We start from the raw sequence: 13,849 nt of genomic DNA, 5'->3' as shown, positions 1-13,849 counted from the left end.
TGTAGGTTGTTTTTCACCTAGAGACTTCGGAAAGAGAATACGCTTAAATCACGTATTCATGTTTGTTTAGAGTTTATTGTTTTTCAATACATAAAGAATTATAGACCATAGACTTTTTCCAGACAATGCTGTGTAGAATTGATTTCTTTCTACAACTACACGAAGACACAAAGATACTTCTTGTATCTTTGTGTAAAAGTAAAAGCAAAAACAAAAATCAGCAAAATCTGTGTCTGTAATATAGGTACATATAGGTACCTACCTTCATCATTGAATCTGCTCGCTCTGTGAGGACCCGTCTAATAAACATAAATCGAATATGGTAAACCGTAAATGGTACCTAATAAACAACCTATGTTTTAAATTAACTTAATTTCCTACATTTTTGATGCTAGTAGTGGGAATATAATAATATCTATCTGAAAAACTATATCAGCTTTGAAGGCAATTGATTCATATTATCGAATTTATTAAATATTAAGTCCATTATGATAAATTACTTACTCCTGCTGAAAGCTTAATAGAAATGTTTAATATTTTACAAACAAAGAAGTAAGATCAAAACTTTTAATCTAGTTTTAAATTTTCACATTATTATTTAAGGAAAAGTAGCTTAAGTATTTTTATACATAATTCAAGAACTTTTTAACGTACTTATATATTTTTATGTAAAAATATTTGAATACAGGTATAAGATCGCTTTTAATAGGTAAATGAAGATCACACTTCGCAATTTTTTTATCCTGATTGAATAGGTTATTTTGTATATTATTGTATATCATTTTGAAGCTATACACATAAAATATCTTCTCGATGTATCACTGATGTTAATAATTAATGAAACAATGTAGACAAACGTTGGTATTTCTAATAAATAAATAAATAAATGTTAACTCTCTAGACATACATGTATACTTCATGTATATATAACATTATAAATTTTTACATTTTACAGAAGTTATACCTCCTTCCGTCAGTCTCATAGACTGCGGTGTACGTGACCCCATTTAAAGCTAACCTTTGGTCTTTGGCCAGAAGGAACTACCTAGTCAGTTTTGAAAACTTCTCCATAAATTCTTCTTACCATAGTTGTAAGTTATGATTGATGAAGCAGCTTTTTTAAAAACTAATCGGATTAGAAGAGAATTATGCACTGAAAAAGCTTTGTGTAAGTGTAAGCTTGTAATACACATACATTAAAGTAATAAGAATTTATTCCATATAACTAGGTAAGGGTAATTCATAAGTAGGTAATTCATAAGATTTAATAATCTTTGCAGAAAAAGCAACTTGAGTTTTAATAAACTCAAGTTGCTTTTTCTGCTTCCACAATCCACATTCCTAAATTTTTTGTCTTGATTAAAAATGCAAATAACCTTATTGCAGTAAGTTCAGCCAAGGCACAAAAATAAACCCCTTTTAAAATTAAAAATCAATATGTTTTCTCTGAGCAAATACGACCGGGCGCAGCATTGCCTGTTCAAACTCGACAGGCATTGCAAAAACAACTTTAATTACTAATATTTAGGGTGTTTATTTCGAGATATTTGGAAAGATTCCAGCGAATCGTTCCAAGAATCGTCTACAGAATTCCAATTGGAAAGTAAAGCTCTTAATTGCATCGATAAGACTAGGTCTTAAATTGTGAGTCTATTAGTGATATCTTTTATCTTATTGAATTATGTTTACGTAATGGTACCGAGTAAATGACTATGAATTTTAATAGATGTGATTTCATTTTGAATGGATGGAAATTGAAATATTTTATTGTAAGTACTTAATGAGGTTTATATTATGTTGATTTATATTTACATAATGTATGACATGATATCTATTATTATCTATGAATGGTAGTGTACCCAATATCAAAAGCGCATTCATTTATTTTAACAATAAATAATAATATGTGAATTATGAGGAGCAATAAATACGTGTCACCTGAAAATGAGAGGTAATTATAAGAATAGGCATTTTTCCATATTTGACACTACACAAAATAAAAAGTTCAAATAAATACTACCAAAATACCCACAGTAGGAACTAGGAGCTAATAAAAATAGGGCTGAAATAGCATAATTTATTATAAAGAGCTTCACTAACTGACGAAGATTAGCTAACCGTAACCACACTTATACTTAAAACTCGCTTACCGCCCGCGGCTTCGCCCACTTTGTCTAAAGCCTAATAAATTATATACTTAAACCTCCTCTTGAATCACTGTATCTATTAAAAAAACCGCATCAAAATCCATTGCGTAGTTTTAAAGATTTAAGCATACAAAGGGACATAGTAGGGAAATAGGGACAGAGAAAGCGACTTTGTTTTATACTATGTAGTAGAGGTCCGCGCCGCAGTCCAAAAGCCCAGCGGCGGCGCGCCGGGTGCGGCACCCGGCGCGGCGCGGCGTCGCCGGCGTGGACTAGTTATTTTTAAAGTTATTAGGGGGTGGACGGGCAGTAGAAAAATCTCTCTTTAAGTTTAATAAAAAAAATATTTTTATTAAAATTAAGTAGCTTAACTATTTAGTCATGAACATGATAATTATAAACATTGCCAATAATTTTATTGGCAATGTTATGTCAGAGCAAGCAAAGGAGCAGGTGGGCCACCTGATGTTAAGTGGTCACCACCGCCCATAAACACCTGTAACACTTCTAGTGTTACAGGTGCTTTGCCGGCCTTTTATGGACAAACAAGCTCTTTTCTTGAAGGCCCCAATGTCGTAGTCGTTCGGGAACACCGCAAGTGGCAAATCGTTCCATAGTTTCACCGTACGCGGAAGGAAGTTGCGGGTGAAGCGGACAGTGGTGGAGCGCCAACCATCCAGATGGTGCGGATGGAACTGGTTTTTACGGCGCGTGGTCCAGTGGTGGAACTATGCGGCTGGTAAAAGGTGGAACAATTCCTCAGAGCACTCCCCATAGTAGATTCTGTACAGTATACAGAGAGACGCAATGTCTCTTCGCACTGACAGTGGATCGAGCCTATACGGTCATCGACAATTCGAGCTGCTCGACGTTGGATGCAGTCAAGAGGAAGGAGTTGATACTGTGGGGCTCCAGCCCAGAGATGAGAACAGTACTCCATATGCGGTCGCACCTGAGCCTTGTACAGCTGAAGTCGGTGGGCCGGCTTGAAGTACTGTCTCGATCTACTGAGCACACCAAGTTTTTTCGAGGCTAATTTAGCCTTCGCTTCCAAATGACTGCGGAATTGTACGTCACTCGAGATTTCAACTCCGAGGATTCCGATATACTAAGGGGAGTACTTTTAAACCGATGTTCTACGACAAATGGGGTCTTTTTAGCGGTGAACGAGCAAACCTGTGTCTTTAGGGGATTGAACTCGACAAGATTAAGTTCGCCCCAATCCGAGACTTCTTGGAAAGAAGACTCGACTTCAGACACAAGTTTGTTTCGACTCTCATTGAGGCTTTCCTTTGAGGTGGGATAATCGATATATCGATATAGTAGACATTGTCTACTATATCGATGCGACGATGAGGTGTTGTAGACAACAACGCGTGCGTGACACATGGTTCGCGCGCAAAATTTGAACTCGGCGCCAATTTTTCTGTGACCCGGCGGCGGCGGCGGCGCGCCGGGGTCTCTCGGCGGCGGCACGCCGGCGTGGCGCGGACCTCTACTATGTAGTGATGATATACATGAAAACATCTAGCAAAACTCAAGAGTAGGTACGTGTGAAGCAAAAAGAACATAGTATTAAAACGCAACTCTAATTTCAAGTACTTGTATATTTTTATTAAAAAAAAATATGAATTTGCGCTTTAATCAACCTCCTTATATTCCCAGTAACGATCTTGTTTTAGTAAAAGCAATAAAAACATATTGCATTCATCTCAGTAAATTTTCCCCAGAGAAAATGAGAAATATCTCCGTTAATATTGGTCGATATTCAAATTCAGTGAAGTGAGCCCTTTAAAATAGTTTATAGCATTTTATACGTTCGCAGTTTACGGCAATATTTTTCCAATAGGTAAGTATTATTTCATCGTAAATATTAATTTACTTATGACGTCGAATTGATATAAAAATGTAATACAAATATTCAGTCAGTGGTCTTCGTCCACCTTTAAGGTAATAGTTTATCATCGTGGTAGTTTTCATGGATATTGATTCAGCTGGTTCAGAATGATAACGGGATATTATTATAGTATTTAAGTGCTTTCTATTTTTATTATTTCATAAACAACATCTAATCACGATCTAAATCAGTTTTTCAGGAAATAGAAATAATATTATTATTAAATCGTTCGAAATCTTAATACTATTATAAAGGCGAAAGTTTGTAAGGATGTATGGATGTATGGATGTATGGATGTTTGTTACTCTTTCACGTAAAAACTACTGAACCGATTACAATGAAATTTAGCACACATATAGAGGGTAACTTGGATTAACACATAGGATAGGTTTTATCCCGGAAATCCCACGGGAACGGGAACTATGCGGGTTTTCCTTTGAAAACGCGGGCGAAGCCGCGGGCGGAAATCTAGTATTTAAATAATTTGGAAAATCCAAAAGTGCACGCCTCATAATTGTTTTTTAAATAAATATTTATTAATTATTATTTTTGTTTATTTAATAACAATTAAACCACATCGAATCAGACCCTGAAAAATGAAAGGGTTCTATTCCTGAGCATACTCAAGCGTAAGAGAAAAAAAAAGACTCGATTAGTAAAGTATTTCGGTCGCTATCGTGTTAACAAGAAAAAGGATCCGCACATACAGACACACGGACGTCCAAGACAGAACTTTTTTAAACTGTTTTTTAACTAGTTTAAATAACAAAAATGACATCAAAAATATCATGAACGTTAAAAATAGTGTTTTTTCTTAATATGTGTGTGTATGTATTATCTTACAAGTGCAATGTATGCACAATGTATGATACATAAAGACATTTTAAGTTTGAAAAATCAGATGTTTTGCGCGAAGTGACAGTAGTAGGGGATGGTTGACTAACTTTTGACTTAAGCTCGTATATCTCTGATGTTTAACTGTATATAACAAAAATAGCAGTTGATACAGATAGAAGAACTATTCAGGTACCTAAAATACTAATCTATAACCTATATATTTATCATTATAATATTTATTTAGTCGATTTTCTAAACCCCTGACGCTTGGTCAACCTACCCCATGTCCGGGGTAAGTTGACTATAGGCATGGGGTAGGTTGACCTAGGCAGTAATTAGTATAAATAAAGAGGATTAGTATAAAATAAAACATTAAAATGTACTAAATGATAGAAACTTTTTATTTAATTATAAACAAACTTAAATTTGAGATCCATTCTTGGTTAATAAAGAACTTTACTAAAGGTAACTTTTTAAACTATTAAAAAAACTAAAATTAACAATTCTTGAGGGATTAATCCAGCACCTCAATTGATAAATGTGAGTCGTGGTTGTCCAAGAGCAGAAGAATAGGCTTTTCTTTACTGGGTTTCACGTGTTTCACAAAATGCTTTGCGTATTTTATGAAATTTTCTTCTTTCATCCACCCAGATAGGTTAGCGTCACATTCTGAACCTACAGGACCCGCCTTAAGAAAATGCTCCTTGAAATTTACTCTTGGAAAAACAAAAAACGGGGGAACCATGTTGCCGAGAGCTGAAATTGCTACTGCAATTGTCACTAAAGTGCCTCTTTCAGCCGAAGTCATTTTACCCAAATTTTTAATACCCCGGCGAGCTATGACTCTATTAGGCACATGGAATGTTGTAAGTCCCGTCTCATCAACATTCCAAATATCACTATCATAATCTTTTTTGCGTATTCAAATGCAAACTTGCGTGTCTCATACGGTGTTAATCCATAATAAATGTCAGCAGCCGTCTTCAAATAAGCTACCAGTTTATTTTCTTCGTCATCGCTAAATACCTGCCTATTTTTTATGTACCCCACCGTGTCCAGGGTCAAATCAGCTTTCCCGAGGTTCGGATAACGTTCTAGCTTTTGTTTAAGTTTAGTCACATAACGATGCAACGTTTTCTATGGAATTTGGTATTTCTTTGATGTGGCGTTGATGCTATTATTATCGAAGATTACTTCGTGGCAAGCTCTTTCTATGATATCTTTTGGTACATCACCCCTTTCAGATTTTCTTTTGTACGTCCTCATTTTCTGTAAAAATACAACTGTAATTTAGTATGTAAGAGAAGACTATAATAGTGTTTACATTGATGATGCACATTAACCATTAGCCCACACAATTCTTTAAATAAATGATAAAATGTTATACTTATTATAAAGGGGTTGGTTGACCAATTAGTCTACCTACCCCGAACAAAATTAGTCAACCAACCCCTGACGCCATTTTGAATTTCACCTGCGTATCATATGCAAACTCTGGCACTAACATGGAAGCAATACTGTGTAATATAGAATAAAATTATCATTTTTACATTTGGCATAACAACAGCATTGTTTCTAACAGATCCAAAGACACAATAACAAAAAAAGTACGAACGAAAAAAGTTACTTACCGAGACCAAAAATACAACATGTGATGCCACTCACGAACGCCACGCGACTGCGGCGGCTAACTTCACACAAGTTAGCGGGTCGTAGGGAGGCATCGTCGCTCGTGATTGGTTGATGAAAAACACGTGATGGTGGCGAGTTATTGTTGTTTAGTCTACCTGCCCCTATAGCCAACCATCCCCGGTCTCCCCTACCCACCTCAACGCTTCGCTTATGAGGCGTGCAAAACACACTTCTAGAAATACCGGTATGATTTTTATCACTTTTTGGTATGATATGATTTTTACTTTAAAAAAAAAATTATCCTACATTCAAAGAATTGATAACTTGGCATGCGATGGACCGCTAGGTATATGCAAAATGAATAGCACGCGATTACCTTGGATTGAATAAAAGATTAAAGAAATTATTAATAGACATTAACTTCTATACAAAAATAATATCATAAAATAAAAATTAGGTAAGCGATTTTTGCCTAAAATAATTTTTTTATTTTTATTCAACATTTTTTTGTACATTACTACGAAATTCTTTGTACTGACTGTAACTGAAAATTTCTGTGTCACGTCTTTGACACCATATGGGAACTAATTTGCATTGTCCATAAAAAGCGGGTGATTCATCTAAACAGAAGTACCTAAATATTAGCACTTTGATACGCGGCTGTTGACACTGCTTCAGTGGGTCAGTCATTACCCTCGTCTTCGATTGGTCTGGGTAAAGAATTCGATTTTAAAAGGATAGTGGTACATTTTATCGTTTTTGGAATAATAGTACGCACGTAGGTAGTATAATAAAGAATAAACATTTTAATAAAAAAATATTAAGGATATATTATCGAGGATATGTAATATCGAGGATAAGTAAGTATATTATTATTTATTAACTTAATTCTTATGTTTTATATATAAACAAACATGTTCAACTGTTGTATTTATACATTTAATAAATGATTGAACAACTTAGAAGAAAAATACATATAAATGTAAATTAATTAGGTAACTATTATTGTTTTGCGCATAATAAACAGTTTCCTCTTAATAATAACAATTTTCCTTAATCACTACGTTTAAGTCTTCACTAAAGCATTGCAATTTATATCACACAATAATACTTAAAACTAAAATTATTTTCTAATCAGTCTTCTATTACAACATCTTCGTCAAGCCTTCTCCGCTATCCGGCCATGTTAATATATCAGGTTTAATTTTATCTACCTTCAGCCACACATATTTATAAAACACAGACGCAAATATACCTCCGAGGAAGGGGCCAAGCCAGTAGATCCAATGAGACCTCCAAGTAGATGTCCAGAAGGCAGGCCCTAACGACCTTGCTGGGTTCATACTAGCGCCAGTTAAGGGCCCGCCAGCTAACGACAATCCAGCTATAGTTAATCCAAATTTAACTGAATTGCTTTCTTGGCTATCTTTATTCACTGGATCCCAAACAGCACATGTTATAAACACGAGAGCAGCTGTCAACATAACTTCTATACCAATCGCCTGGTATACCGTGTACTTCAGCAATGGTGTTGTGGTACAAACCCCAGCTTCAACAAACCCTGACGGAGATAAAGCAACCAGTATTCCATAGCCAATAATAGAACCAGCACATTGCACGATTATATACGCTATACCCAAAAGTATAGAAACCTGACCCCATATCATGGCTGCTAGTGTAACAACAGGATTCATATGTGCTCCAGAGATGTGGGCAAAAGTTTGAATATTAAAAACGACGATCAAACCAAAGCCCAACGGTCCGTACATTGGTTGGTGCGCGCCATCCAGAGGTATGCACGTCATACATCCTAAGGATACCAGCATCATCGTCGCTACAAATTCTGCCACTATCGCCCTCCAATTCAGTGTTTTCCATAGTACCGTTTTTATTGGTATCTTTTCGATCTCGACCTCGGTCAATCCGACGAGTTGCGCGTTCACTGACATTGTTTACACTGAGCTAACGGTTAGTATCATGAATCACTTCATAACACTTGGGTTCACTTCGCCGCGCGTCTGTCTCCGCACCCGTCTACTGAATTATTGATCGTAAGGGATAATGTTACTGAAAATCAAAGCATAATGAACTGTTATCTCCCCGATTTGATACAATTGATACAATCAGTGTTCAAATAAGGTACTTATTGTTGATAATGATGCAAATATTTGATTAGAAAAGAGAGTGATAGACTATAATTAAATTTATAGAACAAATTAAATAGACTTGACTGAAGTAAACTTGAAAGCAATTTAGAAACTAGATGGGATAATAAATCCAACCTAGATTTTAAATTGGCAGTTCTTGTTATTGAATGAGACGGGTTTTATAAGCTTATTTTGGACCTTAATGACAGTCATTGGACAAGACATTATATATAGGTTATATATAGGCGTTATAGGCGTATATAGTATACATATACTAAAGAGAATGATGTTTATTTATGATGAAAAAATCACGTATCGTTTTAAATTCGTCACGTCTACCTGAAAAGAATAATTGGGCTAGTTGTAAATTGGACAGAATATAGAAAAGGAAAATATCTTATAAGAAATGTTTCTCAATATAAGTTACTGTCACATTTCCATGAATTTGTTTCGGGGCAATATAACAGAAATCTACATAATATGCACACGGCATACATGTGACAGATATAGGGAACATTCTGGAAATTCTATGAGCGCTTGTAAATTTTTGTCGAACATTTCTTACTATTTTGCACATAAATATTATAAGTCTCTATGATTCGTGTTTTTGAACTAAAACTCTATATTGGTAGCTGTTGAACGTCATTCCACGTTCATTTGTTTTGATTATTGTTTTTTTTATCCAATGTTACAGAGATAAATGTTTAAATCGGTTATTCATTTTTTGCAAAAGCATCTAAAACATTGAAAGAACAAACATTCCAATATAAACGATGAGCATACAATTAAAAATACGTTATCTGCTTCACAAAATATATTTCATATTAGGATAAAAATCGCCGTAAATATGAGTCAATCCATGCGCGTGCTTCCTGTTTGATAACGTTGAGTATTTGATAAAAGTAGAGTATGTAATGTATAACAATTTATTTATCCTCTTATAACATATCCATATTTTCATTCACATTAATCCAAACTGCCCAGGCAACTGCTACCAAAACAAAAATAAAAAATACCTAGGTAAGTTAGATATCACAATATAAAAATAGATTTTCTCTACATTTTAATCTCTGATATTGACATGAGTAAAATTGATTAGACAAGAAATCTGGCGATATGATTTATGAACACTTTCATGAAAAAAAGTATTTACAAATCATAAAATCAATAAAAACTCATACAAAAATCATTGGTCTATATTTCAAAGTATCCCTGGTGGTGACTAAGAAATATAATTATTATTAATTATTATTATAACGTACTGGTAAAGAAAATCGATCATTAAAACTGTGTATAATGCACAAATCCAACAACGGGAATTCGCAATCTGGTAGTGTCCCTTCGTCCAGCATTCTCACCACAACTCACCATGGAATCCTGATATTTCATGAATGTCAAAAAACTGTTCTGAAATAGTGCTAAATAGTGCCCAAAGGAAAAAAATAGTGCTCTTGTACTTGCGAAGTTATAGCCATAGTTCGATGAGTATGCTGGACGAAGGTTTCGCCCAGCATACTCACCTCCGTCCGGAGAATCTGTATACGCTTCAAACATAATTCATACTTCAAAAAATAGTTCCCAAATAGTGCCAAACGGTGCCCAAAAAGAAAAAACAGTGCTCGAATAACTTCGGAGTTATAGGCTTCGTTCAGTGAGTATGCTGGGCGTAGGTTCTACGCCCAGCATACTCACCTCAGTGCGCGAATATCGAACGAGCTATAGGCATAATTTACGTCTCAAAAAATTGTACTTGAAATAGTGCCCAATATCAGTCCAATTTTTGCTTGACTTTTGACTTAGAAAACCATTAAATTTTAATGTAAACTTCTACATACTAACGTAAAATGGGGTACAGTCGTCGACACATGTTTTTGGACAAAAATATTAAACTTTCTAATTGTAGACTTCATGTTATTGGAAATAATTATGGTATTTTCTCACATGTCAAAAACTTTCGATTAAATGCATTATTATATATTTTATAAATAATAATAAATGAATGAAACTTTAAGCGTAAATGAAGTCTATTACTTCAATGCATTGTGTGTTTGTCTGAATAAAAACAGTCATTTGCAGCCAATAAAATTAATATCTTGAAAAATTGTAAAAAGGAAATTATACAGTTTCTTTTTGTATATATGTTGCAGGCAAAACTTATAACCAGTCAAAACTAGTACTGTGACATAGTTATACAAATTTTTAAAACTCTTTCCAATAGTTTCATCAATGAAAGGTTTAGCAATAAAAAACATTTTTAATTACTTACGTTATTTATTACTATTTAAAGGGCCAAAGTAATCAGAATTCTAGTTAACTAGTTCACAGCTTTTGTTAACATTCATAATATAATCAATGTAAATAGAAAAAATTGTAGTTTTAATATTGTATATAATATACATATAAAAAAATGTTTAGAGTCGCGGGCGCCGCGCGTCGTAAGCCCCATACCTATTGACCGTACGTGCATCCATTACTGCCACACTATATTGAACTTTATCACATGAGGAATACAGGTCAATTCCGTAAACGTTGTGGTACCGTCCTTGATCCGGAAAATGATTATTTTGAATAATTTTGTCAGTTGTAATGTAAGCATTAATAACAGCAACTTTATTTTTCATGCATGATTTACTTCATTTGATATCTTAATCCTTCAAGCGCCGTGATCTAGACAAATATATAAAATCATTGTTCCTAGCTACCGGGGTCCCATGCGACGCGCGAAGGCTTAATCATATTATTATAAAGTATTATTAAAATAATGTGTAATTAATAATATTGCGATTCTAAAGTAAATACTCCCCTACATAGACAATATAACAAAACAAATAATTTACACAAGACAAAAATTGTTAGAAAGAAAGTTAATAATATTGTATTCGACTGTACTCAATGTAATGTATGTAGAAGTTTACAATCAAATTTAATGGTTTTCTAGGTCAAATGTCAAGCAAAAATTGGACTGATATTGGGCACTATTTCAAGCACAATTTTTTGAGACGTAAATTGTACCTATAGCTCGTTCGATATTCGCGCACTGAGGTGAGTATGCTGGGCGTAGAACCTACGCCCAGCATACTCACTGAACGAAGCCTGTAACTCCGAAGTTATTCGAGCACTGTTTTTTCTTTTTGGGCACCGTTTGGCACTATTTGGGAACTATTTTTTGAAGTATGAATTATGTTTGAAGCGTATACAGATTCTCCGGACGGAGGTGAGTATGCTGGGCGAAACCTTCGTCCAGCATACTCATCGAACTATGGCTATAACTTCGCAAGTACAAGAGCACTATTTTTTTCCTTTGGGCACTATTTAGCACTATTTCAGAACAGTTTTTTGACATTCATGAAATATCAGGATTCCATGGTGAGTTGTGGTGAGTATGCTGGACGAAGGGACACATCTGGTACCCTACCTACCTTCATTAAGCCAATTTAGTACATATTTGTAAAACTACAGATCAACATAGTAATAAACACAATGAACTACCTACACCATATAGAAATAGTACAACGCGCACTCAAATCAATAATAACAAAACAATAGATCCCAGGTAATAAATTAAGCTTAACTGATATAAATCAGAATAAACTATACCTCGAACAGAAATAATTAAATCCATTAATGGTCGCCCATTGTTTAAACGACTAAATTAACAAACCGAAAACAAATGGTAAACGTTCCTGTGATAAATCGTCGCATAAAATTTTATTAACGGATCCCTGCGTTAATTAAAACAAGAAATTTGCTTAGCAGCCGAAATTAACTTAGGCGTAAAGAGTAAAATTGATTGCTCCTATATTTTATCATTCATTTGGATTTTAGCCGGTCCATGCATTTAATTAAAAGATTTAATCTCACGAAAGCTTAAGATGTAACGCGAATTCAGCAAGATTTTTCCTTTAGAAACTAGAATTTTATATACGAGAAGAAAAAGCGTCTAATTTCAATCCTGTAATTGGATTTTCTTGAGAAATTGATCATGTCTAATCCAAGATCTAAGTAATTATAGAATAATGAGATTCTCAATTATACAAGCGTATCTTGCTGAAAAAGTATTAATTTATCTAAAACGTTTGTAATTTTTATTTAAATATAATTAGACGAAGAATCTGTTTATTTATCCTTATCATTACTATTTTGATAAATGCAAATTTTATTGTTTGTCTCTCTTTCTCGTCTCAACAGAGTAATTATATGGTACCTACTATTTGTGGCTAGAGATAGATTAGAAGCCAGAAAGTAATGCTACTTTTAAGCAAGGTGAAATATCTCATTCAGAAAGTAATTTTCTTTGACCACGTGGGCATAGCTGTATATATTTTTAAATATTTTAAGTTAACTGCGATCACTTCGTAAAACCTCTTGTTAATGATAATGGTAATTCTTGTGCAATGTATTTATACCTAAATCTATTTCAATGTTAAAGGTAATCACAGATGATAAGCATCTACCTATCTATACTTATTTATTAGTAACATATCGATACCGTTTTCAAAATATTAATACGCTTAGAATAACGACTAGGTACCTATTCGGATACAGATTGTCTTTATAATATTTTAAAATATGGATGCAGAGTGCAGGTACTATTATTGTTTTACTTTTTCATTTAGAACTTTAATTTGCTAATTAATAAATTCTCTGTTGGTTCACTGTAAAAATTATTTTAGTCGGTTTAAATGACCTGTCAAAAACTGATGTTGTTGTTGTTCTGTATTGAATTCTGCTTTGGTAACATCTTTCTCTATCACGATTATTTTAATCATGCAATCGTTGATATGATTGTATGAACGCAGTCATCAACTGCTAACTCATGATCATTCATCAAAATGCTATTACTTATTTGACAAATAAGTCTCTTATAAACCATTGTATTGTATTAGACTTAAATAGAAAACAATACCCTGTATTAAATCAATATTAACTTTACCAGTAGCGACTAAATACACTGCAATATAAATCACGTAAATATGATAATAATTGCTATCTACATTATCAGGCTTTAGGCGCGGGACATATACAAGCGGCGCGGCGCGCATCGGGCGCGCTGTTGGCGTCCGAAAATGATATTTATATAGAGTGGTTAAATGCATTTTCTTCATGCATAATTTAGTAAAATTATGTTTTTTGTGCTAAAAGAGATTTGAAAGTAACGTTAATTTGAAAGTAACGATTTTGTTTTGATA

General features: G+C 34.0%; 2 protein-coding genes and 1 long non-coding RNA gene across 3 annotated transcripts in view; 1 reads left to right on the top strand and 2 right to left on the bottom strand.

The window, feature by feature from the left end:
* Positions 1–13,849, top strand: part of LOC149478735 (fructose-bisphosphate aldolase-like) — a 144,227-nt gene that overhangs the window by 22,746 nt on the left and 107,632 nt on the right. The window lies entirely within an intron of this gene.
* Positions 1–13,849, bottom strand: part of LOC149478741 (uncharacterized) — a 122,546-nt gene that overhangs the window by 87,834 nt on the left and 20,863 nt on the right. The gene's annotated exons all lie outside the window — the stretch shown is intronic.
* On the bottom strand, positions 7,454–8,545 carry LOC149478743 (aquaporin AQPAe.a-like). The gene has a single exon (XM_089708524.1). The coding sequence runs from the start codon at positions 8,460–8,462 to the stop codon at positions 7,659–7,661; it is 804 nt and encodes a 267-aa protein (XP_089564650.1). The 5' UTR covers positions 8,463–8,545; the 3' UTR covers positions 7,454–7,658.

Source organism: Colias philodice, chromosome 21 (assembly GCF_061535455.1).
Source record: "Colias philodice isolate Cphi_HAF_F1 chromosome 21, ilColPhil1 Martin Lab GWU primary, whole genome shotgun sequence".
Taxonomy (NCBI): Eukaryota; Metazoa; Arthropoda; class Insecta; order Lepidoptera; family Pieridae; genus Colias; species Colias philodice.
Note: the sequence above shows the minus strand (reverse complement) of the source record. Positions and strands in the feature narration are given on the sequence as shown.